General features: G+C 39.9%; 2 protein-coding genes across 3 annotated transcripts in view; both read left to right on the plus strand.

Moving 5' to 3' along the window:
* The first annotated feature begins 303 nt into the window (after positions 1 to 303).
* On the plus strand, positions 304 to 6,951 carry idh3b (isocitrate dehydrogenase (NAD(+)) 3 non-catalytic subunit beta). Its single transcript, XM_015002587.2, has 11 exons — positions 304 to 418; positions 1,514 to 1,687; positions 1,836 to 1,956; positions 3,437 to 3,497; positions 3,583 to 3,715; positions 3,882 to 4,015; positions 4,159 to 4,261; positions 4,402 to 4,548; positions 5,063 to 5,157; positions 5,243 to 5,303; positions 6,634 to 6,951. The coding sequence occupies exons 1-11, from the start codon at positions 377 to 379 to the stop codon at positions 6,721 to 6,723; spliced, it is 1,161 nt and encodes a 386-aa protein (XP_014858073.2). The 5' UTR covers positions 304 to 376; the 3' UTR covers positions 6,724 to 6,951.
* A 4,807-nt stretch (positions 6,952 to 11,758) lies between these two features.
* Positions 11,759 to 18,904, plus strand: part of ptpra (protein tyrosine phosphatase receptor type A) — a 34,514-nt gene continuing 27,368 nt past the window's right edge. Inside the window, exon 1 of one of the 2 annotated variants that reach the window (XM_015002576.2) lies at positions 11,759 to 12,401. The gene's annotated coding sequence lies outside the window, so the exon portion shown is untranslated. The remainder of the gene's footprint in view (positions 12,402 to 18,904) is intronic. The other variant, XM_015002577.2, reaches the window with a different exon arrangement.

The raw sequence follows: 18,904 nt of genomic DNA on the forward strand, positions 1-18,904 counted from the left end.
GTGTGTGTGTGTGTGTGTGTGTGTGTGTGTGTGTGTGTGTGTGTGTGTGTTGTACATACAATTTAATGAGAAATAATTTAGTGTGATTGTGAGAAACTAATTAATTAATTAATCAATAAATAAATAAATAAATAAATAAATAACAATAATAATAATAATAACAATAATAATAATAATAATAATAATAATAATAATAATAATAATAATAATAATAATAATAATAATAATAATAATAATAACTTTCTTCAACTTTATCTTATTTGTCCTAAAATACGTCATTCAGTGCGTGTCCTGAAGGGGGAGGTGTTGTCTCGAGGTTTGGGGCATTGTATCAGTAATCTGCCACAGAAGAAGTCGTCCAGCTTCTCTAGGAACTATGGCGGCCGCCTTTAGAGGAACGGTAGTAGCTCTGGCCAAGGTGAGTGCTGAGAGGATGTTGACAGTATAACAGGGTTATTACACCTGTTAGAACCGAGAAGTGAGGTTAGTCAAACTCAGGCAAAGGGGTTTATTTCAGCTGTCACAGAAACGGCAGGAAACTTCAACTTGTGGCATGTGTGTCTAATCAAGAGCCCCCCTCGGAGAATTGAGACACACGATAGCAAAGTTTAACAACAGCAACAACAAAAAAAAAACGATTTCTTCTTGTTTTGGTGGTCAATAGAGCAGAGTTATCTTCCTGTATTGTATCTGTTAGTTATTAAAAGTATCTCAGCCGTTCTGGGATATCATGCTAGTCTTATTTATTTGCTAATTGTTATCATGTAACTGGAAAATATCAAAGTAACGGATCAATCTAATTTTCAACAGTCGAAGGTTTTCTTACCTGTTTCAAGGTTGGACTTCAAAGTCACACCCACGACCACACCCTTCATCCCTCCTAGCATCCAGCTAACCCACCCACCCACTCGTGACTTTTTTGGATGATGATCTTTAATCACACAGGCATCACTGTAATATTTATTTTATTACTTTATCTCTAAATGGAGCTGCATCTCATAAATGACTTAAAACAGTAACGTTTGTGTAATTAGCACATTTCCTTACATATGACACGTCAGAATCAGATTTATTGGCCAAGATTGTGTGCAAAAGCAAAGAAGTAATTATTATTATTATTATTATTATTATTATTATTATTATTTTGTGGGAGAAGATGATCCCCAGTTTCACCTTCACTTGTATGTAGTTGTTAGTACTGTAATATGAAACAACAACGTTTTTATATGCAAACAGAGAATTTGTGCAAGTATCCTGCAATCATATGTAAATCATTATTTACATCTTGCGGTTTCTGAACAAGATCAAGTCAGATAAGAGCTTCATATCTTTAAAATGAAACGCGGAAAGATTAGAATTGTTGGAGTTGCTCACTTTGGAAAAAACCCTCCTGGGGTTTGAGTGATTTATTGTAGGAGAAAAACAATGGAAAATCACAGCGTTTCCCCCTTTTTTTATGTTTTGAAATTTTTGTAACTGCTGCTGTAACTTTGTGCTTGTTGACATTTCTTAGGGCCTGGGAGGCACCCGCTTACATCAGCTGGTCTCTAGACCTCTAAGTGTTCCTGCAAATCTTTGTGGACCCGAAACCCCACCAGCCCGCGCTGATAGTACCTTCAAAGTCACTATGATTCCAGGTGACGGAGTGGGACCTGAGCTGATGACTGCAGTCAAGGATGTCTTTAAGGTACAGCATTGAAGTAATGGCCTCCTCTTTCCTGTTTCCATAGAACCTGCAGTCAGAGTCAGTGATATTAACATCGAGACAGTTTGACAGTTTCATAGGTTCATATTGGTGTTTCTTTAATATAAATTTTATTTGTCCTTATCTTTAGGCAGGTGACATCCCTGTGGAATTCGATGAGTTCTTTATGAGTGAAGTGCAGAACAGGGCATCTGACGAAAGATTGGATAAATTATTGGAGTCGATGAAAAGCAACAAAGTGGCTATTAAAGGTAGGGTCTCTTTTTCTGCGGCTCTTCAGTCACTAAGAATATGTGATTTGAAATGTGTAATAAAGTGGGTTCATATGGGTCTGATAGAGTATGAAATGTCATCCACATATATTTTAAGTCTGGATAAGTGTAGAAAATCAGTTTGTATACTTTAAAAAAAAATTGTCCATCCATCCATTTTCTTTACACCCTTGTCCTTAGTGGGGTCGGGAGGGTTGCTGGTGCCTATCTCCAGCTAACGTACCGGGCGAGAGGCGGGGTCACCCTGGACAGGTCGCCAGTCTATCACAGGGCAACACAGAGAGACAGACAGGACAAACAGCCATGCACACACACACACACACACACACACACCTAGGGAGAATTTAGACAGACCAATTAACCTAACAGTCATGTTTTTGGACTGTGGGAGGAAGCCGGAGTACCCGGAGAAAACCCACGTATGCACAGGGAGAACATGCAAACTCCATGCAGAAAGACCGGGACCGAACCCGCAAGGCAACAGCTCTGCCAACTGCGCCACTGTGCAGCCCTCCATCCAATCATACTTGTTCCAAGCTTTTGCCATGAATAAAACAAAGAATAGAGTTGGCATCCAAATCATGTTCACTTTTTGTTGAAACGCAACAGATTTTAAATTGTTTCTCTTTCATTTCACAGGGGAGTGTAATAAATATGTTTGAACTCTGACAATATGTTCTGTTACCTCTACCTAAGGGTATTGTTGTTCTTTTAACTCTCGTCTTTGCAAAAGCTTCTTCAAGATCCAGATCCACTCGGTTGTCTTTGAAGCATCCTGTAGTCTCTGATCCAGCAGCAGCAGGCGCTGTTGTAACACTTAACACATTGCCTCAGACATATTGTGATCCACTTGAGCAGAAGTAAGAAGTAAGGCAGGGACATTTAAACCAGCTGTAAGATCAGCATTCTCCTTCAGCTGCCACTGCACCGTCTGGCGGCTAATGGTTTACATGTAACTGGATGTTTGGACTTTTCATGATGTTCATATCATTTTTATTGGACTGCCAGCATTTTGTCTGAGGCTGTGATTAAACAGAGCAGCTAAAACAGTGACACCTTGGTCAACATAACAGAAGCCTTTTTCAAGTATAAAGCGCTCTGAACTACAAATAGCATAAATCTAATAAACACTGCTTACAACATATTCTGCTCTAAAATATTGTCTGAATCCATGTGTGTGATTGAGTTTCACAAAATAATCATGATGCAAAATATTCATACTGTTACACAGCAAAAGTGAATTTTAGCTGAACTTTATTAGGTTTTTATTGCTTTAGATTTTTTTTTTTGCACTACTAGCCTTTAGTAGATAGTAATTGACCAGGATTGTGATTATGATTTTAAACAGATATGTTTTTTTTTGTCATGTCCATCCATCCAAATATCTGCTGTAACTTTATACTGCATAATAAACTTTAGCATATCTGCTTTTTATGTTTGTTTGTTTTTTGTCAACTAGGAAAGATTCACTCACCAATGGAGAACAAAGGGGAGTTGGCATCTTTTGAAATGAAACTAAGGTAATTACCTAGAAACCCTTAAAAAAAAAAAAAAAGTGTATCTGCTGCGTTTAAACGTCACCGTACATCTCGGTTGTTTCCCCAGGCGCACACTGGACCTGTTTGCTAACGTGGTCCATGTGAACAGCCTGCCCGGCTACAGCACTCGCCATAACAACCTGGACCTGGTCATCATTCGTGAGCAGACCGAGGGGGAGTACAGCTCCCTGGAGCACGAGGTAAACAGTTCCCGTTAAGTCTACTGCCGCCAGATAACCTGAAAAGTTCCAACAGAAAAGCCGCATCTAATATCTGCCATAAAATTTTTTTGATTCCTCTATTTGAATGTTGTAGTTTTCTTTTCTCTTTCTCCCACTGAAACCATCACCGTGTAACTCTTCGTAGAGTGTGCCCGGCGTGATCGAATGTTTGAAGATCATCACCAGAGAGAAGTCACGACGCATCGCCAAGTTTGCCTTTGACTACGCCACTAAGACGGGTCGGAGCAAGGTCACAGCAGTTCACAAAGCAAACATCATGTGAGGGCTTCTTTAGGACAAATTGCTCAAAAGATTTGAATTTGGTTTCTTTTGTCTGTTGATTTTTAAAACTTGATCAATTGCGGTGATAATTTGTGTCACAATTACAGCAATGTCCATCCTTCTCTGTTGTGTCATTGCAGGAAACTAGGCGATGGGCTGTTTCTGCAGAGTTGTGCAGAGGTGGCGGAGCTGTACCCCAAAATCAAATATGAGAACATAATCATCGATAACTGTTGCATGCAGGTATTTACAGCCGTGTTTTTATTGTGTGTTATTTCTCTCTACCTCGCCACACTACAGTATCGCCATGGTGTTTGGTATTTTCTTTCGTTTTTTGTTTTTTTTCAACTTTAATTTAAGATTTACTTGTTTCATTCTTCCAGCTGGTTCAAAACCCCTACCAGTTTGACGTACTGGTCATGCCCAACCTTTACGGAAATATCATCGATAACCTGGCAGCAGGACTGGTTGGGGGAGCCGGAGTCGTTCCAGGGGAAAGTTACAGTGCAGAATATGCTGTTTTTGAAACTGTGAGTTTCTGTGATTAAATCAAGTCCTTCTGTTTGAATCAAAGTTCGGTGAGTCTGTGACGCGTCTGTCGCGTACACCGTGAGGGCAGAAACTAAACATGCGAGAGTTAAAGCAACAAATTAACCTGTGTTGTTTTTAGATGAATTAAATTCCATTATCAACGTCAACACATTCCACATTCTTGAATAAACAGCTTTCTAAATAATAGATTCGTTATATTTGAATAAACAATATTAAATCTGGTTTAATGAACCCAGTGGTGAACCACAAGGTTCTATGCTGGGCCCTAAAGGTTAAAAGTGTAAATGCATGAGCCTACAGCTGTCGACTTATAGTTTATCTGCTTGTTATCAAACTTTTATTTTCTACTCATTTGCTTTGACTCTTCAAATCCTGAATCAAAAATAATGATCACACTATTCATTCTTGCTTAAGGGTCAAAATTAGTTTGATGAAAGGGGAAACGTTTTCATTGGTTGCTTCATTTCCTGCCTTTTTTTCCCCCCCCTCCAGGGAGCTCGCCACCCTTTTGCGCAAGCAGTGGGCAGGAACATTGCCAACCCTACAGCAATGCTCCTCAGTGCTGCTAACATGCTGAAGCACCTCAAGTGAGTTTCCTAATCTATTTATGAACAGCCACAGAACATGCTGTTTCCTGGCCTGCCTTTTAACTTTGACTGTATTCTGCTCCAGTCTGGAGTACCACTCCCAAATGGTGTCAGAAGCTGTCAAGAAAGTCATCAAACAGGGAAAGGTAACATAGTTATGTCTGTGGTACTCGCTGAGTTTGAAGACTTCATGCTTATTAATGAAACTCACGCTCTTTAAATAACATACTTTTATGCTCCAATTTGCAGGACAGTAACTGAAAATATTATCTTTCCATGCATCCTGTGCATATGTGCATGTAGTATACTATAAGAATCAAATTCCAGTTTGTGTTTTTATTGAGCAAGTCTGAACTGAACAGTTTTTTTTGTTGTGGTGTAACATTAGCAGTTCTTGGCCTGCAAATTTAACAACTTGACTAATAACTTGTGTGTTGGAGAGCCTTTGATTCACTGATGTCAGTGTCAGCCCTGCTGCATTTCTATTATCCTCTATTTTTATATTTCTTTAGAGTTTGAAACTAACATTTTTACTCTCTGCCATCCATAATTATCAACCTCATTCAGGTCATATTTTCTGTCCATGATCTACAGGTTTAAGATACAAAGTAAAGTGCAAACAAAACACCCACGATGATCCAATAACACATAACAAAGTAATGAATAATAAAACACATACCACTGAATTAAAAAAATGTAGGTGGTGATAATTCAGTTTGTTTTTCTAGCGGTGTAATTTAGATTTAAATATATTTGCTTGTTAGACTTGTTTTATAATGACTCTAATATGTGTAAATCTAAATTAATCTCCACAAAAATTTTGCCACTCGGGAAAACAAACTGTAATCATCTCCAAATATTGAGCTTCATTTCCTGAAACAGAAACTAAGATGTTACCAGACAAATTGGTTGCATGTTATTTGAAAAGAATCAGGCCAAGAATTTTACCCTGGGGTTTACCTGGATTAATTAAAAAACAAAAAGAAGATCTGTTCAATAAAACATCCTCCAGCAATAATGTGAACAAAACTTGGATTGGCATTCATTTAAATTCACCGAGTGCCTTTCGAAAGGGTTAGGGTTAACCCAACTTTCTCTAAAACATTACAAAAGGTTGGTGAAATACTTCTTCTTGGCCCAATATTTTAGCCACCCCAGATTTGGTCGTTAGTGTGTGCTGAATGCGAGAAGCATGCCACTGTGACGGGTGCAGCATGTTGATCCTGAATCCCGACAGCGTTGCTCGTGTTTGATGTGTTAATTGCAGCCGTGCAACCTCCTCCAACACCAGATCCCACCACCCATTCCGCTGTTTGTCATTAAAACTATTGGCAAATATCAAAATCCTTAAAAAAGCTGACCTCATGTCACCCGTTTGCTCCACCGCTTCTTTTCCTGTCACTCCCGTCCGCCGCTGCACCCCGCTGACCTTTGTGTGTCTGTCGTTTGCATACGTGTGTTTTGTGCACATCCCAGGTTCGAACACGAGACCTCGGCGGGTACTCTACCACTGGCGACTTTGTGCAAGCAGTAGTGGAGAACCTGCGACACCGACCCACCGAATAAGATCCCACCTGCCGCACCTCTTCCTCATGTTGCCTTAAACGTGGACCTTGATCCTAACATGACCTGAAGGCATGTTAAGACTGAAAACCCCTCCCCGCTTCCATATTTGTGTCCCATATGTGTTACTCTGCTTTGACATTAGTGGCCTTCAATGTTTATGTTTAATGTATGTGTGACTGAGCCGATGTAAAAGCAGTGATTTGTGACAAAATACACAGTTGATGCAGATTTCCATCCCATATTTTTTGTCTTCTGTTTCCTCTCCCTGCCTGCAGTCCCTTTACCTCCATAATCACCCTCAACATTAGCATTTCCATTATTTTGGGTTATATTAATAGGTAAACTTATGTTACAGTTTAATCTAGTCAGTTCCTTGCAGTTTTCCCAAATGGACATAATCTTAGCTGCTACATGAAGGTTGTCTCTTTATTGTTTTCCCAAACCCGACGTAGAAAAGTGTTTTCATTTCCAGACTTTATTCCAGTTTCTGAAGGGTTAAAATAAAGTTGTTTTTTTTGCCACATCATAACTATATTTTAACATTTTGACTTTCAGTATTTTGTTTTTTTGGCACAAACACATTCCATAAATAAAATTACAATTTTAGAGTTTTTAGTTTTTTGTCTCTAATATATGGTGGTTTAAACATTGATATTTTTGTTTGTTTTTACAAACAGTATTAAAGCATCAGTTTACACTAAATGTTTCAAAAAACCCCGATTAATTAGAATTAAAAGTAGAATTCAACTTTGATGTTGCACATGTCACAAGTACAAAGCAACAAAATGGCAAGAAAGATTTTGAAATGAAACGGATCTACTACGTTTGTTCAGATGCCATCAAAAGGAATCAAATGTTATGTTATCCAAGCATTTTCTTCAAATACTTTGCACTCAGATGTTCTAAATATTGTTAAAAACTGTTTTAAAAAATTCTGCAATTTGGCATATAAAAAGTATGGAGTTTTGAAATGGAAAATGAATAGGAACCCTTTAAGTGTCGCTACATTCATGGTAACATGTGACATGTTTGTGCCTTTGTAGACTTTTCACTTTACGTTTATTCATTATATTGTAGCTTAGAAAGGCAAAACTTCCAGTCGGTAATGAAGAACACATGACTTAGTAAAAAAGCAACAACCAAATAAAGTCCTAATTGATGTAAGGGAGATGGACCTTTTGCAAAAATCCATAAACTATCCATGTGTCTATTTCTTCTGTCACGAGCTACATTTAAATCTTTTTAAATTATCTGCTGCACAGATCCATGTTTACAGAAAGTTATTTTAAAATTGTTATGAACTACAAAACTTTGTGAAGCACCTGGATCATCTTATTACATGTAATGTAATATAATTACATTATATTGTATATAATTATATATATATTGTACACACACACACACACACACACACACACATATATATATATATATATATATATATATGTATATATATATATATATGTATATATATATATATATATATATATATATATATATATATATATATATATATATATATATATATGTATATATGTATGTATATATGGCTACATGCATTACTCATAATGCGCTGTGTTCACTATTTTTATTCGGGCTATTGGTGCATCCAACATTTCTGCTATGATGTAATTTTGTCAGATGAAAGCACCATAGGCTGAAGAAAAAGCACCGAATTACTGTCACAATCCATGGAGACGGCATTCTTTCATGTATGACTGCCTTGAGATTTTATTTGTCAGCGTTCATCATTCTCTGTACAAAAGGCACCTCTCTGGCAAGTGATATTTTAACGTTCTTAACTGCTCCCATGAATAACCTTGACTTGTCAACATGTTAACATATAACAGAAATGTAAAAGAACGAAGAGATATTATGGCATTTCTCCATCAGCACTAGACTGGCCATGTTTTGTTTTGTTTTTTGTTTTGTTTTTTTTTCCTAAACAGAACTCGCAGAAGAAAATATATATGTATGCACATTCTTATTTTCCGAGTGACACATTTCAAGTTTATACCCGCCGGCTTGTTTTGGTGACTGCAGCTTACAACAGAAGAAAACCCCACATTCAGTTCCTCTGGATGGCAAAGTATCACTAAGAATGATTTTAAATGCAGAAATGTTTTGTCAAGGCTTACAGAATCATGGGAAACTGCTGACTTCACTGTAAAACAGCAGAGTCATTGAAACCACAGGTAGGGTAAGTCACAAAAGTCCCTCGATAAAGCAGCAAACCACTCATGGTCAGCTGTCTCCAGCTATGTCAATGGCAAGTTAAGTGGAAGGGGGGGAAAAAAAGGTTTGCAAGAAACGCACTGCAAAGTAGCTCAGATCAGGGAGATGTACACTACAAATATCTAAACCAACAGGAACACTTGAAAGGCATTGCTCTGTTTCACAGCTTTGATAGACAGACACGTTTCCAACTTATCATCAAATTGAAGAGCGGACGTTTTCCCTCGCAGCGACATTTACTCACTGGTCCTGTTCGGCTTGTTCTGTGAGTACAGTTACTGTATCAAAGGCTCTCCGACATGCAGGCCACGACACTGCAATGTGGACATGTGCTGCAGCAGCAGCTGTGCACATGGTAACACGCTGTCCTTATGTTTGCGACAGGTGCGCACCGGAGACCTGGGGGGCTACGCGACATGCGATGAATTCACCCGGGCTGTCATTGCTAGCCTGCCAGTCTCAGCTTTGTAAATGCAAATCTGTCCGCTGCTGACACACACACACACACACACACACATTTTCTTTTTTCTTTGCCTTCTGTCATGGACTGTGCACTGTCTCGGCAACACAGAAAATCTGCACCAATATGTTCACAAAATATTGTTTAAAGTGACATTTTGAAGAAAAACAACAGTTGCAAACATGTATCATCTTCGCCAACCTTTTGCTTTCTTGACACTATAAAATTCTGCCTAATTGCTTTATTTCAGGTCACTGGGCAGCAGTCAAAACGTGATGGATTTATACTTCTGATTATTTATTAACGTCGCATTTTAGCATATCGCTTCATTTATGGCGAGATGTGAATAAAAAATGAGACGTAACAGCAAGAGTGTGAAGCAGTCCCATGACTCTTAATGGAAACCCGATGCAGTATTTAGTGGTATTGAAGGTTCATCACAGCTGTGGGTGGTTTTGGTCAGCATGTGTTTCCTCAGAGAAACTAGAACTTACTTATTCGTCGTTTCCAGACACATGCCGATCAGGTGGAGCTGGAAAGTCTGCCGTGTAGGAGTCATATGAGAATCTCTGTGTTAGTCACATGTGAATTGTGGCTAATGTTGCTGTCGCCCGGCAGGATTGCAGAAGTAAGTTATCAGACAACAAGAGCTGGAGAGATTCGCACGGATTATGCTTGTAGTGTACTGCAAACATGTTGATCGCCGATTTTCTGAATGTCTTCAATAGTTCATTGAACCGTTTTACCTACTGAAATAATAAGACTAACCCAAAATCAACTTAGATACTTAGATAATCAGCTTATAAAGACTTCTTCCTTAAATATATCTTTTTTATTTTTATTTTTTTGGTATGTTTTATCACCCGGAATTGAATCCCGAAAGCTTTTAATAGGAGATGCATAAAAAATAGATTCATACAAATGTTTTTTTTGTTTTTTTTTTGCCATGGTTTTATTCATATACACATAGAATATTAGACAATTAGACAACATTTTACTTACTCTTTAGTATTCATTCATCTAAAGCATTAAAGCAGAACAACACAAGTGAAAAGTTTGGCTCTCAAACACATTGTATTCAAAGGCCTGTAATATAAACTATATAAATTTAACTATATTTATGTATACTTTTTATGTTACTAAAGGTAAAAGTTTGAGGGGGAAAAAATAACATTCCAGAGCAAAAGTTATCAACCCCAATAATCTGATACAAAATAGTGATATATATCTCAAAAGTGTAATATCCCTCATACAATTATAGGCTTTTGTGAGATAAAGACATTTTTGATCATAATAAATTAATTGCTTTTATTGTGTCATATATGTTGGAAAATTTAACTGACAAAGAGGGAAATGTAAAAACAAAAAAACAAAAAAAAAACATCTGGCTTCCTGGTTGCAAAAGTGTGCATGCCCTATTAATTAAAATAAAGCACCTCTGATTCAAATTTTGTCTCGTTTGGTTGAGTAAATCAGAGGGCTGTGTCTATCAAATTGTTGCTCTCACTCTCCCAATGTTGTCGATTTATTGCTCAGATTTTCTGTCAGATTTAGTTGTGGACTTCTGCAGTTTCTTGGGTTATGATTTGTTGATGTGAATGTATGCTTGCACTTAAATAAAATACATATCTTTACTTTAGCGCACTCTTGAAAGTTTTGGCTCAAAAATGACTGAGTTGACAAAAACCTGCTCCATTTCAAGAAAAGTGGCCCAAAGAATGTTGATTTCACTGCCTTGTTTGTTGTTTGGTGACATTTACTGGAAATGATGATTGCAGTTTAAAAAAAAAAAAAGATCCTGGCAGTTTAATAGTTTATTCAACAAACAGCCTGGCACCTCCTCCTTCTGCTGGACACCAGCTGTTGGGGAATGACATCTTAATCTTCAACCAACATTTGCAGCAGCAAGTCAGAAATGTTGGGTCATGCTGTCTTGAACAGCAGTTCTCACCGGGGGTTGAGCTCAAGACTCAACCCCCGGTGAGAGAGGAGCCCATCTTCTCCTCTCCCAAATTCTGGAGCTGTTCCCCAAATAACCCCAGAGCACGCTCAGCCATCCTGGACGATAGAGTTCAGGCCCTAAGAGCGGATAGATATCTGTTTGCTACTGCTTGCAGAAACGTTTGTTGATGTCTTTCTGGACTGAGATTGCCTCAGGTGATGACACGCCTTGTTGTTCCATTACAGGAGATGCCGCCCCCACATCATTATACTACCTCCACCAAAAGCTGTTGCAAAAAGTATGCAACCGACATACAAACCACAAACACGTACTCCTTACAAATGTGTCATCATTTAAGGGGAAATAAACATCAGAATATAGGATTAATTTAATTTCATGTATATGTAAATATAATCTCAAATTATAATTACTGATATCCTTCCGCATGAATAAATACAGGAAAAAATCTTGCTACATGTGCAATAAATGTTCTGGGACATGCCCCTGCTGAGCGCTGCAGTATGCTGCGTCCAAAATGAAGCTCTACCAGCAGGGGGCGCTGCCTGGTATGGAGAAACAGATTGGAGAGGAGTCGGGGCCTGGCCTGGGAATATTTTTTTTTTTTTTGCTCTCCTTCCCATTCTTCCTATGCAGACAGACACACAACATGGCGGACTAGAGTAGTCGACCGACGCGCCCGGATACAGCAGATAAACTGTGGGGGTTTTACCATCCAAGGAGACAAACAAAGGAACCTCCGACCGGACAGCAGATCCTGGAGAATTGGTGTGCTTTTCAGGGGGAGCCATCTTTATCTGGATTTAGCAGGAAAAACTGACTGCGAAGTGTTGGCAGTGTGTCCCAGGTTGCGCTTCCCCCCCAACCCCGCTCACACTCCTCTCTGTTCCCGGGGTGTGGAGACAGGGGCCGGGTTGGAAAAACGTGGAAAGAGAAGGAGCGGATAAAATCCCCCACCCCCCTCTCTTTTGGCCATCTTTTCTCCCGGAACGGGTTCCCCATCTGTGCGCCGCAGGAGTTGTGGTGAGTTAACTTGTTTTTGTTGCGCCAAAAAAAAAAAAAAAGAAAAAGAAAAAAAAAAGCCGAATCCCCACTTGTTACAATGTCGCTGTGTAGCGCATGTTTCCTCTCGCTGTAACACTGTATCACCCACAAACAAGCACTTTGTGCCCCCCCACCCTCCTCCTTTTGGGCTCACAGAGAGCTCCTTATATATCTGGAAATGGACAAGAAGCGGGCTTGAGTTTAATGGTTGTAAACCATGAACATTTCAGAAGTAGCTCGGAGGCAGGGAGGGATTTTTTTTTTTTTTTTTTTTTGAGCAAAGGGGGCTCTCAGAAAGGGGGGCTTAACTCTTGAGTGCGACAAGCTATATAGGAAAAGAGGCAGAAGTGGGGTTGTTGTGCCAACACGGATGCGGTTGCGGTGGCACGGGAACAAAGAGGAGGTGTGTGTGTGTGTGTGTGTGTGTGTGTGTGTGTGTGTGTGTGTGTGTGTGTGTGTGTGTGTGGCGGGGGAGGGGGGGGTCTCTGGACTGGCTCACTGGAAAGTCCGCTGTATTGATCAATGCTTTGTTATCACACATTTAGAAATGGAGGGTGAGGGAGGGGAGCTTAGCTGGGGGTCCGTGGGTGGAGGAGCTGTGGGTCTTCTTCGTCGGGTTAGGTCGTCACTAACATTCAAATGTGTTCTCCATCAAATCACTGCCGCTTCTTCCGATGCTGGCTGAAACACTCCACCTCCCCCCTCCCACCCCTCTTCTTACAGCCTCTCCCAAAAGTTTTAGTAATGATTAATACGCTCAGAGTACTGGGTGTAACCGAGCAAATCATATCAGTTTTATTTTTATGAATTACTTTGCTTTCAGTTTGCAGAAGCTCCGAGTACAGATTATTAGGGAGAAGGGAAAAAAAAAAAAAACAGTCACCAGTAATGGCAAGTAAAACTTTTTTTTGCCTCGCAAAAGTATTCATGCCCCTTGAACATGTCCACGTTTTTGTCACGTTAAAAGCACACGCGTCACTGTATTTAATGTGGATTTTGCGTGGTAGACCAATATAAAGAAAATGAATACATGCTGTGCATCTGTGTTCAGCTAAATCAAATCCAGCTGTTCAGTGAAGGCCTCGGAGGTTTAGACCAAGTTTAGAAAGTTGTGGGGAGCTTTAAGGAAACCTTAAGTTGCGACTGCAAATCTAACTAAACCTGCCCATCCACGTAAACTGGCAAGAAACAACTGGAGACGCCGTAGACGGCACAACTATCAACGTTTCAGGACCTCACCAAGAAGGTTTGTTTGCAGTTTCCCACAAGCCAAGTAGGTAGGGACAACAAAAACACGTCAAAGAGTGTTTGTCTGCTCTGGTCTCGCAGAACGCTGAAATGAACTCTGCACCCCGATGAGGCCGTCTTCATGGTAGACATGGTGGTGGCAGCATCATGCTGTGTGCATGCTGCTTTCCTTCAGAAGTTACAGTGAAACTGGGTTATCGTGGAACAAAGTCAGTTTGACGATGCAAAACATTTGAGAGAGGAACGGAGTTCCAGCTTACAGTGAGGAAAACGATCCTGAATGTACAGCTCGAGCTCCACCTAAATGGCTTGGATCGCAACATACTCAAATGTTTGAAAGGTTCAGTCAAAGTCCAGACCTTGCTGAGGAATCTCTCGGCAGGACTGGATAAAAATCTCAGTGTGGAGCAGTGAAGCGCTAGCACAGATGTAGATTTAAAATGACATGTAGCTGGAAATGCAAAAAACCAAGTGGTTCTAAAAAGTATTCAGCTAGGAGTCTGATTACAAATGAATGGCATGTTTTGTCAGATTTTTATTTGTCTAAAATAGTCGAAAACCATTTATTTCCCTTGCACTTCGACTCTAAAATACGCTCTCCTTTTTTGTGGTGGTTTATCTCATAACATCTCAGTGGAATAAATTCAAGTAGATGTAAATAACGAGACGATATGTGTAAAAGTTCAAGCCGATGGTGCGGAAGTTCCCAGCAGAATCGTTGCATCGTTGCCAGGAGGAATCCCTGACTTGTCATATCTGCCGCCCGGTTCGGTTCAACGCACTGCAGCTCATTTATGCGATTCCTCGCTCTGCCTGCTTCTCCACACCAGCCTCACGGAGGTCATGTCGTCTTTGCAGCGTCCAGTCGCAAAACACGCACCCGCGCACCCTCCCGACCTGTGTGACTCCATTTTTCAGACCCTTATCTTGACCTCTGCTCATCAGGCCCGAACACGTTCGCCGCTTTCCCAAAGAAGCTGTTGCGCCACCTCCGCTTGTCATGCAGCACCTTGTCATCGGCGCTAAAATTGCAGAAGGGAGAGAAGTGCGCCTTGCCCGTATGACACAGGAAAACAGGGCTGTCATCATCTACTCGGCTATTTTAAGGAAACCTGAGTTATTTCTGACTTAGGAAGCTGAAAGCCTTTCAGCGGAGGACTGACTGATCCCCCACATCACACTTTACAATTGTCCTAGTTTCTAAAAATAAGAAGTGTAGCTCGGAAAAAGACTGCCTCGTGGGATTTCTGCGGGAGATTTCAGTTCGTAGATTACTTCGGTGTTGTGAAATGTCACGATTTCAGGTTTGTGAAATATTATGAGCTGGCTCTTTGGGTGGGGCTGGAGGGATGTTTTTGTTTCCGCCAATAGGCCAACAGGTTTTTTAGTATGAAGCAGCGCTGCAGTTCTGCTTTTTACACAGGTACACAGAAATGAATGTGATTGATGGACGATGAACAGAATCAAATGCGTGGCAGGAATTTATCCAGGATGATTCAGCTTTGCTCTGAATATGCAAATCTTCATACTTTTGATGTGCCGGGAGTTTCATGTGATCTAGTAAAAGCAAAAGTTTCGTCCTTCTTTCTTCTCATCAGGGATTTGTTTAGACTTTTACTGTGTACTGACTATAAAGGAAAACTAGTTGCGTTACTCCTCACCTCTTAACCCAAGCAGTTCACAGTTGGTGCCAGACTTCACTTGATTTCAACCATTTTAGAGCCATAGTTGGAGAATTTTTCTATTTTCCTATGTCGTGAGTGTTATCTCAATCAAAATGGTCCGATAAGCATTTACTGTAATGGAGCGTTCTGTGTTTTAAGTCTCCATTTCCAAGTAGGAGACACTGGGTTATGAAACGCTGTCAAGACATGTTTTTTAAAGTTGAGCTTCTGATGCTTGTCTTTTTGATTAGTTTTCCTTATCTTCCTGAGGAAAAGGAGGAGACGTATGCAGTGGGATGTTCACATCTGACATCATCACCATCAATTTTGGGTGATTTTCCCCTTTTTGTACAAAACCTAGGCTTGAATTGCTGAATTACTGCAGCAAACCCAAGTTAAACAGCGTCTTCTGCTCTCTGTTTAACTGTTAATTAAAATGTTGCTCATTGCTTTTATTAATCTTAACAAATACTTGTTTTTGTCCGTTCTGAACCTGTAACATAACGTTTTTCATCCAGATTTTCTTCCTTTTTCTTAATCACATCTTCAACTTCCAATTGTGATTTTTAGGTGACATGTGTAAGCTGCAAAAGGGCAGAAGTGATTAGGCAGCAACAAGTTATTCAGGCCTTTTACTGAGTCAGTGTGTAGCTTTTGATTCCTTTAGAAACCGTCTCACACGAGGAGAACAATGCCAGGAATCGGTTCCAAATTATGAATGAGAGGTTCATTGAGCAGGAGGCATTGTTTTTAAATGTAGAGTTCAGATGCAGTGAGTCACAGGGGCTGCGATAACGTTTGGAATATGCTGAAGAAAACTTAAAACAGCGGTCTTACTCCACCATCTTTTTTATTTATTGCTGCAAAGAAATAAATGTTGAAGATAGTATGAACTTTAATCATAGTAAAACTGTACCATTACCACTTCGTGTTGCAATAAACACTGAACTGTACTCACATTAAATTAGTATCCATTTATCTATTCAATGCTTCCCCCAGAAAACTTTCTAAGCCCGGTCATCATTCATCCAGCGGCTCACCATGTTTTTGAGTTAAAAATTGTTTAAAGTTGAGAGGAAATTTGAAAATATCACTTGATAATTGTTAAAAGTTTGGAAGATTAATTCCTGAACATCAACTATAAATCCTTAAAAATGCAAACCTTTAAAAAGACTTTAAAAAATAAGCAGTGCTTAGCCTGGTGGAGACACAAGTAAAGCCTGGTGGGCCGCCAGGCTTGTAATGCACTGGAGGAAGCCCTGCTATTGACAGGGATGGCCATATCAAGAGTATATTCACGTGTAACACATTTGGTCTGCTTTAATAAAGGGAGCAGAGTGTGTTTCCCCTTTTGTGCAACCGGACCAAGACCCACATTTTGAGATGCTCTCAGTCCGCTTCTAAACAGGCTCTGGTACGGTTCGCTTCTGGTGTGAACGCAGAGCGGCATCAATCCAAACCAACTGCAAGATATGTACGCCTGCTTGGACCCCACGGTCCACTGCTGGTGAGCCCTTCAGTGATGCTAACGCTACAATTTCATATAGTGATTGTGCTGAAATCATCCCTTACCCGTCGTTTTCTACTTAGCGATGCTTTGGCCAGCATGTTGCGGGTCAGAGGATGCAGAGCACCTAGTCTCATTCAGCTTGCAGCCGCTTTTGCAGACGCCATTTGAAAATTAGAAATATTTCATTGCGAAACCAGTGTTCATTTGAAACATTGTAAAACTACAGTCAAAGTGATATTTCATTTATATTATTAACAGCAAAAGTTTGCAGAAAACATAAATGCAGCCAGCAGGACTTCCAGAGTTTGTTTTTCTGTGTCTGTGCTCTGTCCCGCACCCATTATTTCTATCCAATGGGAGAAATGATCATTACCCACATAGCTTCATTTACAAATTATAGTCCACATGCAGAATGTTTCACAATGTGAAAGCAAACTGCACCAAATGGGAAAAAAAAAATTAAATTTGCTTTGGGCCGGACCAAACAAGTGGACCAAAGGACCTTCCTGGTGAGAAGACAATGCAAATAATTGAGTCCAGGACAAAACTCATTTACTAAAACCTCTTTTTGGTTTCAGTAAAACTAAAAAGAGGTTTTAGTAAATGAGAACAAATGAAATCAAAAGTCTAATGAATTTCGGCTACATTGACTCTGCAGGCAAAAGTGGCCCAAATCTGGCTTTCTAGGCCACGTGTGACCCACTATACATACACTGGAGGAGGCAGGAAGTGGCATAATCGAGTGTAAACAGTGGACGAAATGAGCCTGGAAGACATTGGGACTGCTTCTCTATTTAATCGTTTCGAACGATGCTACGTACAAGCTAATTACAGCAGGAGTCCGGTGGTGTTTGCATCATAACGTAAACATCCACACAAAGAAAATCGGATCTCGGCCAAAGACAAAACCAGAGCATGAGGTTCTGCAGTGTGAAACCAGGCAAAGAGCTTTTCACTCTCGTAAACGGTGAAAGGGAGACTCTACTGGTTCCCACAGCCTTCTGTCTGTGTCACGATCTGACTGACGCATGATTAACCGGGAATACTTTGCAATATGCCGGAATTCAAATGATCAACGAGTCCTATCAAAGCAAAGAGAAAATACGCGACATGGTTATCCTGCAGAAATTTCTGTTGTAGCTTAGGCTAACTCTGACTCTACACAGGGAAAGCTGTTAGAAATGCTACCAACGCTAAGCACACCAGTAGTGGTTAGCGTTAGCATAACATGCTAAAGATTGCGTAAAATGTGAACTCTGGCATGCTTTCATGTTTGTTGTGAAATCTGAAAATCCTGTTTAACAGTAAAGCTGTGTGATGACTTTCACATAGTGTGACACCGCCTCCGGTCCTTTGACAGGCTTTGTAAGAGTCCCATCTAATTAAGATAAAAGATCACTGTAAACCAGAGCCTCACAGCAGTTATTATTTCTATTTTTAACGGGTCCTGTAGGGAAAAAAAAAGATTTTCTATTGATATGATGGACTTTTATTATGTTTTACGGTGTGCACAAAGAGAAAAATGAGGAAGAAGTGATGTGTAGTTTGTCTTGACATTCATATGGAAAACTGTTCCATAACATGAAGGGTTTTACTGTATTTATCGATTTTCAGAGACAGATCTATAACACTGAGTCTTAGTTCTCTGTGAGTATTTTATTGTCAGAGATCAAATTTTCAGCTTGTCCAGAAAGTAGAAAAAGATATTTAGTCATTTCTATTTCTGAAAGAGGAATTCAAATCCTCATCGGCAGGTCAAAGCTTCACAAAATCAAAAATTAATCTTTGACCTGTGCATCTTTAGCCATTTTTTTAAAATTACCTTGTACATTTAAAGAAAACTGCCCATGGATTCCCAACAGGTTTGAGTTAATATAACGATTCTGAACAGAGAAGAAGCCAAGACAACACAGGCACCTAAAGTTGCCATGTTGGGTCTGCATTCGGAGAGCCGTGTGTTTCTCAACCCGCACATTTTGTTCATTGAATGAAGTAAAATGAGATCTGACATCCGGTTTGAGCTGCATCTAGAAATCAGTTCTGGTGCTTGAGTTTCAAAG

The sequence above is a fragment of the Poecilia mexicana genome, unplaced genomic scaffold (genome assembly GCF_051168715.1).
Source record: "Poecilia mexicana isolate PSO_F unplaced genomic scaffold, ASM5116871v1 scaffold_5, whole genome shotgun sequence".
NCBI classification, from domain to species: Eukaryota; Metazoa; Chordata; class Actinopteri; order Cyprinodontiformes; family Poeciliidae; genus Poecilia; species Poecilia mexicana.